Below are 20,332 nucleotides of genomic sequence, written 5' to 3'. Positions count from 1 at the left end.
ACCCTTCCGTTAGGCCTGTCAACAGCCCGGCTGGTTTTCACACACAAAAAAATAAATCATGGTGCTTCCTTGTTCTAAAGGGATTTCAATTTCCCCTATTAGGACGATATCCTCACCAAGTCCCCATGCCTGGAGGACAACCTGACCAGCCCACAAATTACTCTGGATATTCTGCCTCATTTCTGATGGATTGGCAACAAATCCAAATCCTACCTAACTCCCAGTCAGAGACTCACTTTCCTGGGAATAATGTTCGACACTAACCCGGCTCGAATGTCCCTTCCTCCGGAGAAACGGTCCACCCTGCCTCAGGGAGTTTCCTCTCTGCGGCGAGGCACTCTCAACTCTCTCTGCTATTGTATGAAGATTTTAGGCAACCTGGTGGCTTCCACCGAGGCCATTCCCTTTTCCTAGTTTCACACTTGTCTGCTTCAGAGGGCAATCCTCTCCCAGTGCAACCGCTTTCCGAATTCCCTAGACTGCTGAATAGTTCTTCCCTTGACCGCTGTATAGTTCTTCCCTTTACCGTCCGCCGATTTCTTCTCTGCTCTCTCACCTCCTTGGCGATCCCTAAGGGCCAGTCCTTTCTCCCGCTCCGTTAGCTGGTGCCATTCTACCCATCAATATTTTGAAACTGAGGGCGATTTTCAATATCTTAGACACTGGACAACTCTTCTGACCAGTAGTCCGGTTTAAGTCCAGACCGATAATGTCACGACAGTTGCCTACCTCAATCGCTAAGGTGGGACATGGAGTTTGGCTGCAAGGGCAGAAGCATTCAAGATTCTGGAATAGGCATTTGCGTTCCTGCTTTCTCAGGGATCCACATTCCCTGGGTCGCAGATTATGTCAGTGACAAACGGTTGGTTCATGTGTGTGGGTCCTTCATCATGAGGTGCCCTAACAAATCTGTTCTAAGTGGGGCATGCCGGTCATGGACTTGAGGGTGTCTCAACTCAATTTCCAGGTCCCTATCGTCGTCTCCTGATCTTAGGATACCGAGGCGCACATGATCACTTCAGCCTGATTTACATGTTTCCTGCCTCTTCTTCCTAAGTTACTTCGAAGGTTCACGACCAAGGGGATTCCGACCATACTCACTAGCTGCTCCGTTTTTACTATGGTTGCTCTACTAACAATCGTTCACTGCCGCTTACCTTTTCGGCATGATCTGTCCTTTCAAGAGCCTCTCTTCCACCCAGGTTTACAGTCGCTACATTTAAAGGCGTGACTGTTGAAGCTACAGTGCTGAATGTTTAAGGCTTATTACAGTGGGTGATCCAAACGATGTTGAACGCCCAGAAGCCTTCTTCTGCCTGCATTTATCACCGCAATTGGACATATCTGCAGGGATGTGAGGATCAACATCTTCCTTGGTTTTCTCCTTGGCGTTCCTCCAGAAGGGTTTGGATCATGGGCTTGGCTTAGTTGTCTTAAGGGGCAGGTATCTGTGTTTTTATTTTTTATTTTAAACAAATCTCTAGGGTTCAAATCTGATGTCCGAACTTTTATCAGTGGGTTGGTCACGCGGTGGCCCCAAACTTTGTTTTGGGATCTGACTTTCGTTCTCTGCAATGCAGTCAGCTTCGTTTGAACCCCTTTGTGTGATTTTGTTGCACCTGCTCACCTGGAAGGAGGTGTTCCTTGTGGCAGTGAACTCCATCCGGATGGTTTCCGAGCAGAAGGCTCTTTCTTTTCGTCCTCCATATTTGGCTCTACATCAAGGTAAGGCGGTGTTCAGCACAGTCCCTTCTTTTTTGACCAAGGTTCTCGTAAGGTGGAAGGAAGTTCCACCTTAACGAGGATATCATTCTGCAGTGCTTTTGCCCGTCACTTCAGCTCTGCAAGGCGGCTGTCTGGTCACCTTTACACACGTTCAAAAAAAATAATTGCTCATTTGCATCTGCAGATGCTTCCCGTGTTGGCAAGAAATCTGTGGAATAGGTGCTTACGTCCTTTCTTTTTGGGCCCCACCCACGTGAACTACTTTGGGACATCCCGTGGTCTGTGACCACCAATGAGAAAATAAGATAATAGCATTTTTTGAGTACTCACTGTATAATCCTCTTCCTGTCCAGTCCATTGGGGGACACAGGTCCCACACTTTTATGTTATGAAGTACATTAGGCTTGTCCGTAGGACATGTTTTATTTTCCTATGGGTCTGATATTGTTCTTCTTCTCCTACTTCTTTACAGACTGACTAGCTCAGAGCCTGTAAGAGGGATATATACTGTCAGAGGGGCCAACACATTTTTATTCTTCGTGTCACACTTCCTAATGGCAACAGCATATACCCATTGTTTGTTTCTCTCAATGGACTAGACAAGAAAAGGATTTTATGGTGAGTACTCAAAGAATCCTATATTTCCACCCTCCTCCTTTGCTTACTGTGCACCCCCTTCACTCCCCAGAGTATAAGGAATAACCCACTACCGTATAGCCTGGCCATGATTTGAATCTAGGCTCAGGCTTCATGCAGCCTACTAGACTGCACTACTGTGGGGTAGGGGGCAGTCTTGTCTTTTTACCTGCATGCTTCCCCTATGCAAAAACACAAAGTGTTGGTTTTAATTGGTCTCTTGCAGTGGAACAGTGGTTTGCGCATTAGTCTGCTAACCCAAAAGAGAAGCGGTGTGGAACCCTCTTTTCTGCATCTTCTCTGATTATGTTAGAGCCGCTCTAGATTGAGAACCTCTGTTCCAGACTTGATGTGTTTTGGAGGATTGTATGTTTTCCCTAAGTATTTCTTAACCACTCAGACTGACAGGCGTGTTCACTCTTACTGCAAATTCCTGGACATGAAGAGTCCCTGCCAAGCTGCAAGCTTTGCTTTGGGTGGACCCGCTGGTCTCTCACCTGACCAATTCTTCCAATAGCCCTGTGGCAGATGAAGCTTCTGGCTGACCTTCGTTTCTTCTGCAGGAAAATACCCCATCGAGAATTCTCTAGATGTACACACACTGTTGCCATACTCCACAACAAATACAGCATTGATCTGCCGCACTCTTTGGTTCAAAGTCTGAGCAGTTGATCTAGCTTCCAAAGTGACCATTCTTTAGGGCTATTCCTTCCCTGTCTTTCTCTACTTGAGACCTTCCCCAGTCTGGAAATTCTACTTCGGTCGCTACTTGACCAATCAGATTGTCCTGCAGCTCTACAGTATGCCTGGCCAGGATCCTCTTGTGGATTGATGCTCCTCGTTCGGGCTTGATCTGTGGCCCACATCCTAGTGGTCTAGGGATAGCAAGCTTCCTCAGAAAAAATTGTCTAGAACCAAGGGAGTGATTCCTTCATCCTCTTGCTTGAACAGTGTACACTCTGGTCCTTCCCTTGGATCAGTTCTTTCTATGGTACATCTTCCCTCTTCTACCTCTTCTCCATATTTTTTTAAGTGTATCAAGGCAGAGAACGCACCAACAATCCTGGAGGCACAGAACGTGCCGTCATTGGGCGTGGTATGCCTACTTTATCTTTTGTCTGGCCAACGTCCCCTGGCATCTGCCTCTTATGGTGGATTGGAGTTCGGTCTTTCACTAGCTTTTTATAGTCACTAAGTATTTATGCCAACACTATTTGTACCACAATACAGAGATTTTGTGATTCTCTGAACAGATCTTCACAACCTTGCTTACCATCTTTTAAGCCAACAGGACTTTCTTCCTCTTCCTGCAACCTTGTCCAGGATTTTATCTTTTCTCCGGCAGGGATTTCATTTGGGTATTAGCCTTAGTTTCCTCCCTGAAGTCCAGTTTTTTACCTAGGTATCGCCCATTCGGTTCCCCGATAACTCCTAGGGATCTTGTTCTGTTCCTGGAGCAATGTGAAATATCTCTGGATTATTCTTGATAGGTAGTATTTGTAGTGCCTGTCTCTTTCACCGAACGTGTTTGAGCTGCCAGATTTCTTCCTGCCATTCTCCATCCAGTTCTCCCTTTTTTTCAGAAGGGGTCTCTCCTATTCTTCAGAATGCTCCTTGCTCTGTCTAGATGTGCTTACAGCCCTTAAAACTCTTCTTTCAAAAACAGTCGTCATCTAAGGCTGCTATATTTTCAGGGATTGATATTGCCATTTGCAAGGCATCTTGCGCTAAAGGCAGACTCCCTTCACTGCTGATTCTACCAGCCCTGCGGGGGCCTCTTAGCTGACTCGCCAATAAGACCTCTTCTTCTACAGGTATGTAAAGCTGCTACCTGGTCCTCTCCTCACACCTTCCTCAATTCTTAAGGGTGCGTACCCCAACGCCTCACTCTTATCCTTGTTTTGCAAGTGGTAGTACACGAACTGTGCTCATGTTTTTTCTGTCAATCCCTAGGGGCTGCTCTTGAATGTCCCATGGTCATCATCTGCGCCCCCCCAACGACACGGGCAAGAAAACAACTGGATTTTTATTATTCACTGTAAAACTCTTTTCTCGTCTCGTTCATTGGGGGACACAGCACCCTCCCAATATTTTACTTTTAGGTGATCTAATAGTTTTCCACAACGGGAGTTTTTTCTTCTGGATTTAATATGATTGTTGATCTCATTATTTTTTTCAACCGTTTAGAGGTTTCTCTGCATCTCCTACTTCTTCTATACAAGTTGATTAGCTCAGTATCTGCGGGAGCGATATAGCGTAGTAGGAGGAGCAAACGCTTTTTTACATAAAATGTGCCTGCTAGCGGCAGCTCATCTGTGTCCCCCAATGAATTTGAATAGAAAAGGATTTTACAATGAGCAATACAAATCCAATAACAACCAGCGGAATTGTGAATGCAGCTCTTCACTCTAAAACAAACTGTAAATCAGAATCCGTACAAGATGAGTATCGCATTTTATTTACAAAGTTTATTTGTATGTTGTATACAAACTTGACAATGTTCAAGGGTGAACATAAACTATATACTTATCATTGTGTGTTCTTCACATATAGGAACAGAATGCAGTCTTGAAATACCCTGATCAGTTGGGTACCCCACAACATGGAATGATGAACAGCTCTCTAACAGCTCACCTGCGCAGTGTGTCCAAAGGAGATTCCCCAACAGCCTCTCCGTTCCAAAACTATTCCTCCCTCCACAGCCAGAGTCGCTCAGTGTCCTCTCCCAGCATCCATTCTCGCTCCCATTCCCCTTCTATTTCCAATATGGCTGCTCTCAGGTGACTAATGGTTTAAGTTTTTATCTTTGACTATTTCCTGTATGTTTAATTCATGCCATTTATGCAACGTTGCCCCTGTTAGATTGGTTTACTATACATGCAGCTGGTTAAGTTTTTGTTTGACTTCAGTAATAAAATGTACATGATACATCAAGAGTCTAAGACTTCATCACTTCTGCATAGAATAAGGGATTGTAGAGGACTTTTAACTTTTCTAGGTGTAACATGAATGATGCATGTGTTACATAAGTTGTGGGAGTATACAGCCTAGGTTCCCTTTTGGAAAGGGGGGCTGGATACTATTAAAACTGTATATTTGGTCGATCTTCCTACAGAACCTAAGATCTGTTTGCTGGGTCTTTTGGGAGACCTGGAAGTTGATCAATTTACTGTTTTAGGGATTCAAATTCTGCTTTACCAGGCCTACTTGATACAGTCCATTCCTTCCACGATTCAGGAATTATATCTAAGACGAACAACATTATTAGATTAGAACTAGGGGGGTTTGTGAAGAGGAATTGTATATCGAAATTTGAATCCATATAGATAGGTGAAAATTTTCTGATCGCTGGGGGGTGCCTACCATTTGTGGTTCTTTTCTGCCTAATGACCGTAAACATTGGCACGGGTAATCTTTAAATATATATATATATATATATATATTTTTAAAAGGTTTTTACATTTAAGCCCCTGATAAAACAACTTTAACTTTGCTACGTCCTATTCTAACTCTAAGTATTATTTTTTGTATTCTTACAGCCGTTCCCATTCACCTGCCTTAGGAGTGCATTCATTTTCCGGTGTACAGCGGTTTAATTTCTCCAGTTACACTCCATCGCCAAAGAGGTTAGGAACGTCCCACTCCCCCAACAGTACTTCTAGTGATATCCTTACTGCAGAAACTGAACCCATTGTTCCAGATCTCTGCATTGACCACCTGTGGACAGAGACCATTGCAAATACAAGGTAAAGTGGCTAAATAAAGGGTTATATATCTACACATTAGTATACAAAAGTAGATATTGGTATTAACAGATTTCAATGCATTATACTTTAATGCTTTTATAGGGAAAAGAACTCTCAGGCTACAAAAGTATTTATCACAACGGATTTGTGTGGACAAAAGTTCCTGTGCTTCCTTGTAGAGTTTCAGCATCAGCTGAGGTAAGTCTCAAAAACGACAGTATAGCATATTAAAGCTGTTGAACGCACCTATAAACCTAGTGAGGTCAGTTATAGACAACGCCGCCAAAGAGTGGAACAGAGATGATAAACGCAAATATAAATTCTAATTCTAATATTTTTATATTTTACTATTTTCATGTGCAAAAAGCATAATACTAAGGGGAACCTTTCTACACCAGCTTTCTGGCGTGTAAAATTTTCAAAAGGGCCCAAAAGTCTTGGCCTTTTTGTGCCGCCCTCGCCACTTTTGTAAAAAGGGTTGTGGCTTTGCACAAGGTGTCAAGGCCACTGCAGCTCGACACATTACGCCCGAACACTGGCGTAAATTATAGTGTAAATCTACGCTAGCTAGGAGCGGAGATTTCACTCTGTGGGTCGTAGCGAGGTAGAGGCCCGTGCTGGGCCCCGTACTTAGTCCCCCATGATCGGGGTACCCCTTCCCCAGCAACCTCTAGCGGACAATTAAATAAATATTTTTGTTTTATGGCCTATGTGGGTAAATGGATGATGCATGGCCTCGGTCGGTGCGACACAATTGTGGCGCAGTTGGCCGAAAGAGGCAAAACAAATAGTGTCATCTAACTCCAACTTTTCTTTCTATTGAGACTGGAGACTAATAACTAAGCAACAGCCTAAAATTGTTAGGTCCGATGCTTAATAAATCAGCCACGAGATGACAATGCTGAATGTCTTGTGTAGATCCAGATTTTTCGTCTGTGTTAAGATAACTCCTATTCATAAGCACCATCACCTGCGCGTGGTAGCTGGGGACACGTCGTGGATCATGGATTGCACATACTTTCTTTTTTTTTTTCTTTTTAAACTAATGCAGTGGAAGAGGGGGGACTTTGTGTTCCTTTTGTGCAGTCTGTCATACATTCTGTCCTAAATTTCATGTTCGTATTACAGTGCTGCCTCTGCTGGGAATAAAAGCAAATATCAATGCTACAAATAATGATTTGAATCACCCTATGAGTCACAAAAAAAATTAAACGCTCCTAAAACGGAATCTAACAATGACTTCTGTGATTTATAGTGAGAAAACCTTTGTTGCTTCCTTGTGTCGTTGGAGGATACAGACACTGGCGTATATGCTGTTGCCACTAGCAGGATGACACTAAGCATTAAAAGTGTTAGCTCCTATAGGATATACCCCTCTGTCAAACACTGCACTAAACCTGCCAGTGTTCGTTTAGTGTATGTAGGAGGCAGATGCTTGTGCAGCAAACTGTTACTTTCTTATTTTAGTTTATTTTTTTTCATTTTGACTTTTTCCAGGTTGGGAAACAGGGTTTAAACTGTCCCCCTGTTACACCCCCTAACGGCAGGGTGCACGGTGTCAAACCTACCGCGCCCCCTGCTAAAAAAAAACAAGCGGGACAAGAGCACCAAAGCTCCTCTGCCGCCCACCAGCCCAAGGGTCACCCAGTGTTCCCTCTCACCAGAGAGAGGCACACTGAAGGGTTGATCCTGCTGGTTTCCACCTGGGAGCTGAAGAGAAGAGCATTCCTTAAAGGGGTTGTCCCAAGTTGATAAATGGAGCTATAAAGCTCCCCCATGTAAAAATAAGAAGAATTCTAATTACCTGTCCGTCGTCCAGCGATGTCGTTTTCTTGATATCGTTGATTGAAGTTGCGGTCGGTCCCTCTTTGTATCCTGCTCGTTGCCTAGGTTCCCGGCCACCGCTATTTACCTTTAGCGGTGGCCGCGCATGCGTAATGACATCCTCTGCGTCCGGAGCAGAGGATGTCATTTACTCATGAACGCGCATCCCGGCGCATCTCGGCGCATGCGCAGGAGATGCAAGGAGATGAAGTGGAAGGCACCCGTCGCGAGAAGTCTGCGCTCCGCTAAAGGTAAGTGTGTGTGTGTGTGTGTGTGTTTGTGTATATATGGGTGTGTTTGTGTATATGTGTGTGTGTTTATGTGTGAGTGTATATATGGGTGTATTTGTGTGTATATGTTTGTGTATATTTGTGTGTGTGTATATATGGGTGTGTTTGTGTGTGTGTGTGTGTGTTTTTGTATATGTGTGGGTTTGTGTATGTGTTTGTGTATATATGGGTGTGTTTGTGTACATATGTTTGTGTGTATATGTGTATATGTTTGTGTGTATATGTGTGTGTGCTTTTTTTGGTGTGTTTATGTGTGTGTGTGTTTGTGTATATATGGGTGTGTTTGTGTATATATGTATATGTTTGTGTATATGTGGGTTTGTTTGTGTACATGTGTTTGTGTATATGTTTGTGTGTTTATGTTTGTGTGTGTTTGTGTATGTGGGTGTGTTTGTGCATATGTTTGTGTGTATATGTTTGTGTGTTTTTGTATATGTATATGTATATGTATATGTGTGTGTTTGTGTATATATGGGTGTGTTTGTGCATGTGTATATGTATGCATATGTGTGTGTGTATATGTGTGTGTGTGTTTGTGTATATATGGGTGTGTTTGTGCATATGTGTATAGGTTTGTGTGTATATGTTTGTGTGTGTGTTTGTGTATATATGTGTGTGTGTGTGTGTGTGTGTGTATATATGTTTGTGTATATGTTTGTGTATATATGGGTGTGTTTGTGTATATGTGTGTGTGTACATGTGTTTGTGTATATATGTGTGTGTATATATGTGTGTGTGTATATGTGTGTGTGTATATATGTGTGTGTGTGTATATATGTGTGTGTGTATATGTGTGTGTGTATATGTGTTTATGTGTGTGTTTGTGTAATATATGGGTGTGTGTTTATATGTGTTTGTGTATATGTTTGTGTGTGGTTGTTTGTGTGTGTGTAGGTGAGTATAAGTATCGGTATTGTTCACATTGCTAACTTTTTTTTAATGTTGTTGCAGATTTTGATGTACCGATTGGACTACATCTTCGATTCGTTGGACTACTGCGTAGATCTACGTTTTTTGAAAATTTTAATAAAATGGTTAACGAGGGTTTTGTTGGGGATTTCTTATTTCAATAAAAAAAAATTGTCTTTGTGTTTTTTTTTCAAACTTTATTAGTGCCTAGATAATGGCAGTTGGCTGATTGACAGCGTCCATTATTAAGGCGGTACTTAGTGTTAGCCGGTGCAGAGGCTAGCACTAACCACCCATTATTACCCCGGTACCCACCACCACCAGGGGTGCCGGGAAGAGCTTGGTACGATCCAGTACCCGACCATCTGTTGTGATGGTCGGGTACTGGGGCGGCCGTAGGCTGGTATTATGAGGCTGGGAAGGGCCAAAATCAGTGGACCTTCCCACCCTTGTAATGCTAGGCTGCTGCTGCTGTGTTGTATCGGGCTGGTTATAAAAATGGGGGGGACCCCCACGTCGTTTTTTTGTAAAATTTAACAATAGACGTTGGGTCCCCCACATTTTTAATAACCAGCCATATACAAGGCCGCAGCAGTCTGGCATTACACGGGTGGGAGGGGCCACTGGTTTAGTACATTCCCAGGCTAATAACACTGTTGTTTGTGGCTGGTTATGATAAATTGGGTGGAACCCCATGTCTTTTTAATAAAAATAATAAATAAATAATAAAAAAAAATGACGTGGGGTCCCCCCCATTTTTATAACCAGCCAGATACAACACAGCAGCAGCAGCCTAGCATTACAAGGGTGGGAAGGTCCACTGTTTTTGGCCCTTCCCAGCCTCATAATACCAGCCTGCGGCCGCCCCAGAGCCCTACCATCACAACAGATGGTCGGGTACTGGATCGTACCCAGCTCTTCCCGGCACCCCTGGTGGTGGTGGGTACCGGGGTAATAATGGTGTTTAGTGTTAGCCTCTGTACCGGCTAACACTAAGCCTCGCCTTAGTAATGGATGTTGTCACTCAGACAGCGGCCATTACTAAAGTGATAGTAATAAAACTTGAAAAGAAAAGACAAAGATATAGATAAAATATTTTATTGAAATAAAGCACCCCCAACACAACCCTCATTAACCATTTTATTGATGAAAAAAAAAAGCGTCATCTAAGTAGTCCTCGAAACCGACGTAGTCCAAACACCAAACCTGTAAAAAATCAAAAATATTTAAAAAAAAAATGAAATAAAACATGTCGTAGGCTTACTTTCACTTTCATGTGTGATACTGACTGTTATACCATGTATAGAAGCCTGCGGCAAAGTTGGCTTAGATACAGGGCGCCAGCAGACAGTATCATACATGGCCATACAGACATATATACAAACAAACATACATACATGCAAACATACATGCACGTATACACATACAAACATGAAAACATACATACAAACATACATACATGCAAACATACCTACATGAAAACACATACATGAAAACATACACATACAAACATGACAACATACATACATACATGCAAACATACATACATGAAAACATACATACATGCAAACATACATGCACATATACACATACAAACATGACAACATACATACATGAAAACATACAAACATGACAACATACATATAAGAAAACATACATACAAGAAAACATACATACATGAAAACATACATACATGAAAACATACATACAATCAAACATACATGCACATATACACATACATGCACATACAAACATACATACATACATACAAGCAAACATACAAGCAAACATACATACATACATGCAAACATACATACATACAAGCAAGCATACATACATACATACATACAAGCAAACATACATACAAGCAAACATACATGCACATATACACATACATGCACATATACACATACAAACATGCAAACATACATACATACAAGCAAACATACATACAAGCAAACATACGTATATGCATACATACATGCAAACATACATACAAGCAAACATACATACAAGCAAACATACAAGCAAACATACATATATGCAAACATACATACATGCAAACATACATACATGCAAACATACATACATGAAAACATATACATACATACATACAAACAAGCAAACATACATACCTACAAGCAAACATACATACAAGCAAACATACAAGCAAACATACATACATGCAAACATACATACAAGCAAGCATACATACATACAAGCAAAAATACATGCACATATACACATACATGCACATATACACATACAAATATGCAAACATACATACAAGCAAACATACATACAAGCAAACATACATACAAGCAAACATACATACATGCAAACATACATACTTGCAAACATACATACATGAAAACATACATACATGCAAACATACATGCACATATACACATACATGCACATATACATATACAAACATGACAACATACATACAAGAAAACATATACATACATACATACATACATACCAACATACATACAAAAATAAACTCACCTAAGACGTTCCCACGAAGAGCTGAACGGTCCCGTCACTTTTCTTCTCCCATTCACAATAACAGAGCGGTGGGCGCAGATGAAGTAATCACGTGGGCCTGATATGATTACGTCATCTGCGCCACAACGCATTGTTACTACCGTATGAATGCGAGCGGCGCCAAGAAGAAGGAAGATGGCAAGTGACGGGACCGTTCAGAGCGCCGTTAGAACGTCTTAGGTGATTATTATTTTATTTTATATATTTTTAGTTGTTCGCCGGGTGCTGATGCAGCACCGATGCGGCGGGTACAAAAATGTAGTGACAGGGTGGGGGAGGGAAAAGTGGCTTGCCGAAACGGGGTGAGTGTAGTGTAGTGTAGTTGACATTCACGGTAAGTTCGTCTCAATCGGGCTTACCATGCCCGCTTGAGACGAACATTCTCCCGATGTTGCTAGAACTACAGTATCTAGCAACATCGGGAGCGCACACTGCAGAGCGGAGCGGCTTGATTGACATCGAGCCGCTCACGCCCCTTTTTAGAAAAGATAACCAGCACTTGCTGAGTTATCAAGTGTAAAAAAAAGGCACTTAGGAAATGAATTTTAATTTTTTTTTAACACCAAATGTTTTAAAATTCATTTCCTGCTTAGAATGTATAAAAAAAAAAATTTGAGTCAACTTGGGACAACCCCTTTAAGGGTGAGTAGCGGAGGTATCATTTAATGGTCCTTTCCTCTCCTCCCTCTGCAACTGTTGACCGGTCTCCTACTGCCCTAAGAACCAAGGCCGCCATCCTAGTTTGCCTGCCCTTGTTACAGCTCAAAATTCTCATGCATACTCCTCTATGTTCCGCATGCATGTAATTAAGTCAACCCTCCACAGCCCAGCTACCCCTAGCTATGCCCGCACCAAGTTTGGAAGGGACCGAATCAGAATGTGCTCGCTTCCTATTTCGGACTGTCGATGACCTCCTTGGCGTCTCCCAGTCCATGGTAGGCCTCCTGACCCATCTTTCTGACCAGGACTCTCCAGCCTCTTTTTCAATATCCTCTTCACGGGACAGGGCCCACAAGAGGGCTAGATCTTCACGTTTATACACATCAACTTTTCCTACTTTGTCAGTTTCTCCCCTACCCCTGGGAGTTGGGTCCGAGACTTCCTCCTTACCTAGAGATGTGGAGTCGGAGTGTGAAATTTCTTATTCGGATCTGGATAAAGAGAAGTCTTCTGAACTGTTTACTACGATGGACACCCTTAGGGTATGTTCACACGCACTATTTACGGACGTAATTCGGGCGTTTTTGCCCCGAATTACGCCCGAAAATAGCGCCTCAATAGCGCTGACAAACATCTGCCCATTGAAAGCAATGGGCAGACGTTTGTCTGTTCACACGAGGCGTAAATTTACGCGCCGCTGTCAAATAACGGCGCGTAAATAGACGCCCGCGTCAAAGAAGTGACCTGTCACTTCTTTGGCCGTAATTGGAGCCGTTCTTCATTCACTCCAATGAATAGCAGCGCCAATTACGGCCGTAATTGACGCGGCGTTCAAGCGCCTGCACATGCCGGTACGGCTGAAATTACGGGGATGTTTTCAGGCTGAAACATCCCCGTAATTTCAGCCGTTACGGACCCCCGCCGTGTGAACATACCCTTATTTCAGCTACGGTTGTCACTAAACCAGAATTTGGACTTCGATACCGATACTTTGTGTAGTATTGCGATTCTCTATACCGAAACGATACTTTGCCAAAAAAAAAAAAGTCCTCCCATATTATTAAGTTAAAGAAAGCAGTTTTTTGTTTTTTTACAGTGTACACATCATAAATGACACTATAAATTATTGTGCAGGTAATTACGGTTGCGACTATACCGAATGTGTGTCTATTTTATGTTTTGAGACTTTTATTTTAATGTTTATTGTAACAAATGTGTGTCTATCTTTTGCCATTTTTTTTATTTATCATCACTTTTTTTTATGTTTAAACTTTAATGTACTGGCATATATCTATATACTGATAGTACACAGGCAGTTTTTAGGACATACCGAGTTATGCCATAAAAGCAGGAAATATAGTAGGACAGCCTTGGGGTCCTTCAATGGACCTTAGGCTGTCTGCCCATATGGTATGTCCCTCGATCGCATCACAGGGATTCCCTGTGATACGATCAAAGGGGTCGCCCCTCTTCTCATTTTCCCCCTGAACGCTGTGTTCAGCTTTGATCGCAGCATTCAAGGGAATAGCGGCGGAGATCAGAGGTTTCTCTGAACTCCACCGTTAGGGCTGCGGCTGTGTAATACAGCCATTGCACCGCTCCGGACAAAAAGTGTGTGTATGTGCGTGCGGTCAGCATGATGTGATGTGGCCGGCGCTGCACAAATGAGCACCGGCACTGAAGACAGGTCATGGGGGTGTTTTGCAGTGCGCCCGCCATGTTCTCTGTCTTCAGTGCCATTGTCATTAGTGCAGCGCCGGCCACATCACCTCATGCTGACCGGGCGTGCACACTTGTCAGGAGCGGGGCAATGGATGTATTACACAACCACAGCATCGGTCTGACTATATTCATGTATTACAATACTAAGCTGTGCATCGAAATAGTATCGATATTTCGATGCATCGTGCAACACTAATTTCAGCTGTTGGGAATACCTAGCAAATCAAGGATGTAGAGTTCTCCTCTGGTCAGGAGGCGTTCGACTTTTTCGAGCAGTCTTTCAATGTCTACCCTTCACATTCGGAATTCAAAGAGGTGGTTTCCAGGCAATGGAAACCTCCTGAGAAAGTTTGCTGATACCGCACACTTAGACCTTTATGTATCCCTTCGCAGAGGAGGTCTCTTCCAAGTAGTCTAAGTCTCCAGCAATGGACCCTTCAGTCTCCCGTTTAGCCGAAACGATCACAATCCCCATGGCGCAGGCAGCATTTTTTGCGCAATTCACTGGACTGCCGCATGAAATCCTTTTCCGGGTTCTCCCTTGAGTTTACCCATTTTTGCTACTGCCTGGGTACCCAGGACAACCACTGAATAGGTCCGCCAGCTCGTCAATGTATTTTTTCAGAAGTTATTTATTATTCCTGTCCCTCCAGACCAAAGAGTTTGGGAATTTTACTTTAATTTCTTTGTCGTACTGAAGAAGGATGGATCGGTTTGCCGAATTCTGAACTTAAAATTTCTCAACACTTACGTCCGGGTCAGTGACTTCCGCATGGAGTCCCTTAGATCGATGATCGCCTTTAAATACAAGGGAAATGTCTTTCTTCCATGGAAACAAAGGATGCGTATTTACATTTCACAATCTGCCCGTCCCATCAGCCTTTCCTTTGCGTCACGGTGCCTCCCTACCACTACCAATTTGTGGCCCTCCCATTCAGTCTAGCGACTGCTCCACGGCTCTCCCAGAGGCTTGTTCGTCATGCCCTACTTGGACGATGTCCTGATAAAGTCTCATTCCGAGGAGGACAATCAAATCCGTCTCCAAACTACTCTGGATACTTTGACCCGGTTCGGATATTAAACCTCTCCAAGTCTCTACTTTCCTCTTCCCAAAAGCTCTCCTTCCTCTGCATGTGTTTTGATACTGTTTCAGCAAACAGGAGAAATTGTCCACATTCAGGCAGGAAATTAGGAATTTTTTGGAGGGGGTCTCTGACTCTCTCTGCTTCTTCATGCAAGTGCTGGACACCATAGTGGACTCGATTGAGGCCATTTAGTTCGCACAATTTAATTTCCATCATCTTCAAATTGCGAATGTTTCCTGTTGGAACCGCTCTCCGGACTCCTTGGATCAGACGATTCTCTTCCAGAGTTGCTCCTTCCTTCCTCTCTGGTGGCTGGTCCTTTCCAAGAATGCGAGTTTCCCTGGAAAGGGGAGCTTTAGTGCCTTCCGAAACCTTACGGCTCTGGGTCTGAGCAGGAATCCTCCCTCCCCGTCAACATCTTGCAGTTGAGGACATTTTGCCTGTGTACAACATTTGATAGTCCTCCTGTCCTGCCACCCGTCTGAACTCAGACAGACAATGTCACGTCTTCGTCCTACCTAAATTACCAAGGAACCACCCGCAGTGCAGCGGCAATGGTGGAAACGACCAAGATCCTGGAATTGGCAGAATTCTACGTTCCCGCTCTCCGCCTTACACATTCCAGGGGTCGACAACTGGGTCAAGATCCAATTTGAGGGCTCGTGACATGTTGGAGCATGTTATCGAGACGATGAAGGCCAGGAAGCCATCATGGGCATGTATTAACTATTATACTTGGAAATCTTATTTCCAATGGTGTGAGGCGAGGAAATTTCACCCCTTGCGTTTCTCCTTCTCCAGGATCCACTTCTTTCTTCAAGGGGGTCTGGATTTTGGCCTTGCCCTCCGTTCCCTCAAGGGACACGTCTTAGCTATCTCCATTCTTTTCAATCGCCCACTGGATACTAAATTGGACATCTGGACACTCCTACAAGAAGCAACTTATGCTGCCCCTATTTACAGGTCCCCCCACTCCTTCGTGGGACTTGAACCTAGTCTAGATTAGGCAGTACTCTGTACAGTTCCCTCCTATGAGCCTAATGTGCTCTCTTGTTTTCACCTCAATGAGGATATCATCTTGCTTTCTTTCTATCTCAGTTCATCCTAGGGAACGTTCTCCCCACGGCCTGGATGTAGTCAGTTCTTTACAGATTTACCAGTCTAATACGCCGTACCGTGGCTGAACAGATACCTTATTTGCTGTTCCAGATATATCGCAGAAGGGCTTGGTGGCTCTAAGACCTACATTGCCTTCTGGATCCGGTTGGCCATCAGTGAGACGTACCAGGTCAAGGCTAGAGTTCCCCCCGTTTTGGGTTATATAGCACATTCTCTCAGAGTGGTTGTGGCTTTTTGAGCTGTGCACCACCGGTCTACTGTTCTCCAAGTGTGCGAGGCGGCCAGCTGGTGTTTACACGTTCAGTAAGTTCTACAGGTTGCACACATTCCCATCTTCAGATCCTTCGCTTGGTTGCATGGTTCTGCAGGCGACTGTGGAATAGGGACTGCCTTTCCTTCTGTTTCCATCCTGGGGGACTGCTTTGGGGCGTTCCACGGTGCCTATGTCCCCTAATAACATGTACGCGAAAAGGGGATTCTTTTGTGTACTCACCATAAAATCCTTTTCTTGACTATTTTATTGGGGGACACAGCTCCTGCCCAGATGTTTGTTTGTTTTTTTCCTCCAGTTAGTCTGGTTGTTTGTTTGATGGTTCTTTGTCTCTGGCTTCTGACTGGAGTTTCTGCTTCTCCTACGCTCGAGTACATACTGGTTTACCACCCCATATCCTATAGGAGGAGCTAACTCTCTTAATTTTTTGTGTCCGCCCATACCCCACAGTATCTGCTTCCCCCAATGAACACGACAAGAAAAGGATTTTAGGGTGAGTACCCAAAAAAAAATCCTTGGTTATTTGTCTTGGTTATTTGTTTTCAGGATGGTGAAGTTTGAAGAGAGTAATGACAAGTCACAGCTGATCTTTGGTTCTATCACCAACATATCTGCAAAGGATGCCGTTCCAGTAGAGGTATGTTTAGTAAATTTATTTCCTTAAATCTGAAACTTTCATGCTTAATTTATAGCTTCATTCTACCTCCTTATATATTTTTAGAGTAGTGACACAACTGTGGTGTTGGAGAGCAATGGGAATTTGATTCTGTACACCGGTGTTGTAAAGGTAAGTTTTATTATCTAATAAAAGTTAAATCTATCTATTGAAGTGGAATGGTTAAAGAATAGCAAGTAGTGTTTGTTACAATGAATGCCCACCTTTTAACACCTTTATTTTTAGTTTCAATATGCTGTGCAGATTCATTTTCTTTTTTTTTTCATATTCTTTTATTTTTCCGTTTTCCAACACACAAATATAATGGTGCAGACATATGCAGCACTGAGATCGGCCCACAGGCTAGTATATGTAATTACAATGAGTGCAAAGAAACACAAAGAACAACGTACAGCTGAAATCGATATTGATTAAGAAACTCTTGTATGCACCCTGAACCCGCAGCCATGCATAATAACCCGTAAGAGAACAGGAAAGAGATAGAGAGAAGCGAAAGAGAAGAGGGGACAGAAAGGAAGGAGGGAGAACTGACCTTACGTATTGGGCCTAGGGATTATGCTCACGAGGCCATGATGGTCCTATACTCCACATACGAACCTAATCCAATCACGCCATGTTTTAAGGAATTTTGCGTGGGATCCTCTCATTGATGCCGTGAGGTCCTCCATTCTCATAATCTCCTGGATCTTGCTGAACCACATGCCCACCGACGGAGGGCAAGATTGTCTCCACAGCGCCGGGACGCACGCTCTAGCTGCATTCACCAGATGGTGAACCACTGAGCGTCGGTACGTAGATAATGGAACATCACACAGATGGAGCAGGAAAAGGTCCGGAGATCGCGGAAAGGGGAAATCCGTAAATTTCGCGGAAATGCGCCACACCTCAGATCAGAAATTAGTCAACTGCGGGCAATCCCAAAAAATGTGTAAAATTGTACCCACATGGTCACCACTTCTCCAACACAACGGCAAGACCGCAGGTATCATCGCATGCAATCTGGAAGGCACTCTATACCATCGTGACAAGATCTTAAACCCCGCCTCCTGAAATCTGCTAGCCATAGAGGATTTATGCGTCATAGTGAACAAGCGATCCTTATGTTCCGTAGTGAATGTTAGACTCAAGTCCCTCTCCCAGCTAAGCAAGTAGGAAGGTGTGGAAAGATTGGATGGAGAGATCAGGAGAGCATAAAGTCTGGACAACGAGTGATGCCCGTGCAAAGGAGTTCGAAAGGGGAACTATCTTGTGAGTAGGGCGATGGGTTAGGTAGGGACGCGAGGAAGTGTCTTAACTGGGTGACCTGCCATGTAGTAAAGAAGATAGGGTCTGACAAAGACTCCAACTGTGAGCTAGTCATCCATGTCTCATCCTGCATAAAATGGGCGGCACGTCCCTTACCCGCCCTCAACCAAAGCTGGAAGGGGCCGCTTTCCCGCCCTGGTGGGAATGCAGGATTGCATTGCAGGAAACAAAGAGGATGGAGACAGAGAAATCCCTTTCTGGGGAAAGAGCCGTGACGCAACCGCCAGGGTGGGCCCAATAGTCGGGTGTGTCCGCGCCGACAGGGGGACGTGGTTGCCCAACCAAGGTAAGGCCTGCAATGGGACTTCAAGTAAGGCCTGCTCCATGGACACCCACTGTGCACTCTATACCATCGTGACAAGATCTTAAACCCCGCCTCCTGAAATCTGCTAGCCATAGAGGATTTATGCGTCATAGTGAACAAGCGATCCTTATGGAACTTCAAGAAAGGCCTGCTCCATGGACACCCACTGTTTAATCTCAGTGTGCCTAAACCAGGCCAAAATTCGTGCCAAGTGGGAGGCTGATGGTAGGAAACAAAGTCCGGGAGACCAATGCTATCCTCACACTTAGCACGAAAAAGCATGGATCGAGCAATACGCGTGGGTTTCCCCACCCATATGAATTTGTGGAGTAGGGACAGCAGAGCTTGAAAGAAAGTGCGTAGGATGTGTACCAACAGCGCCTGAAAGAGATACAAAATCCGTGGCAAAATATTCATTTTAAATATTGCACACCTACCAAACCAGGTAAAGGTGCCCGTCGTCCAAGAATCCAAATCGCTCTTTACACGTTGAAGAAGCGGAGGGTAGTTCACCGCATAAAGGCGAGACAGATCACTGGGAAGCTGTACCCCCAAATATTTAAGAGAATCTCTAGCCCATTTAAAGGAGAAGGACTCGGACAGATCATCCACCAGGGTCTGTGGCAACGAGATATTGAGAGCCTCCGACTTCTGGTAGTTGATCTTGAAGTTGGACAATTTCGAGTATCTACTCAACTCCACCATCAGGTTGGGCAAGGAGATCCTGGGTGCAGTGAGAAAAAAGAGCAGGTCATCCGCGTAAGCAGCAACCTTATGGGACCTTCCTCCCAAAGCTACACCCGCTATATCTGGATTGGAGCAAATATGGGACAAAAAGGGCTCCAAACATAAAATGAAAATTAAGGGGGACAAGGGACAGCCTTGCCTCGCACCATTAGAGATAGCGAGTGAGGAGGAGAAGTGACTGTTGACCTTAACCTGGGCCGATGGGGAGGAGTAGAGACCCGAAATCCATTTCATCATATGCGTGCCCAGTCCTACATACCACAAAGTAGCCAGCATAAAATCCCAGTTGACTCTGTCGAAGGCCTCCGCATCCGTCGACAGAAAGCAAGTGGGAAGGGCCGAGACAGCCGCTTGATACATAAGGTTAATTGCCCGAGTGGTATTATCTCGGGCTTCCCTTAGGTCGGTATGTATCACAGTATGTAGTAATGGGGTCATCCTATGGGCCAGAATCTTAGCAAACAGCTTTAGATCGACGTTTAACAGAGATATGGGGCGATAATTTTGGCACATGGATGGGTCCTTCCCCCTCTTTGGGTATCACCGTGATGTGGGCCCTCAACGTGTCTTGAGGAAGAGAATTCCCTCCGTGAGTGAATTGACGGCGTGTAGGAAATGGGGCGAGAGCAGATCTGAGCAGGCCTTATAATATTGTAAAGGTAGTCCATCCGGGCCCGGTGCCTTCCCCGCAGGCGAGTCCTTCAGTGTCCACGACAACGCCAATGAAATAGGAGCCTCCAGGGCAGCAATAGCCTGGGGGATA

The 20,332-nt window shown here is 44.1% G+C and overlaps 1 protein-coding gene across 1 annotated transcript in view; it reads left to right on the top strand.

Moving 5' to 3' along the window:
- Positions 1 to 20,332, top strand: part of ANAPC1 (anaphase promoting complex subunit 1) — a 110,314-nt gene that overhangs the window by 19,846 nt on the left and 70,136 nt on the right. Inside the window, exons 8-12 of the mRNA XM_075862897.1 lie at positions 4,915 to 5,141; positions 5,901 to 6,107; positions 6,210 to 6,305; positions 17,084 to 17,174; positions 17,259 to 17,324. Of these exons, the coding sequence (XP_075719012.1) occupies positions 4,915 to 5,141; positions 5,901 to 6,107; positions 6,210 to 6,305; positions 17,084 to 17,174; positions 17,259 to 17,324 (687 nt within the window). The remainder of the gene's footprint in view (positions 1 to 4,914; positions 5,142 to 5,900; positions 6,108 to 6,209; positions 6,306 to 17,083; positions 17,175 to 17,258; positions 17,325 to 20,332) is intronic.

The sequence above is a fragment of the Rhinoderma darwinii genome, chromosome 4, assembly GCF_050947455.1.
Source record: "Rhinoderma darwinii isolate aRhiDar2 chromosome 4, aRhiDar2.hap1, whole genome shotgun sequence".
NCBI lineage: Eukaryota > Metazoa > Chordata > Amphibia > Anura > Rhinodermatidae > Rhinoderma > Rhinoderma darwinii.
The sequence above is the reverse complement of the archived record's forward strand: the minus strand, read 5'-3'. Positions and strand labels throughout refer to the sequence as shown.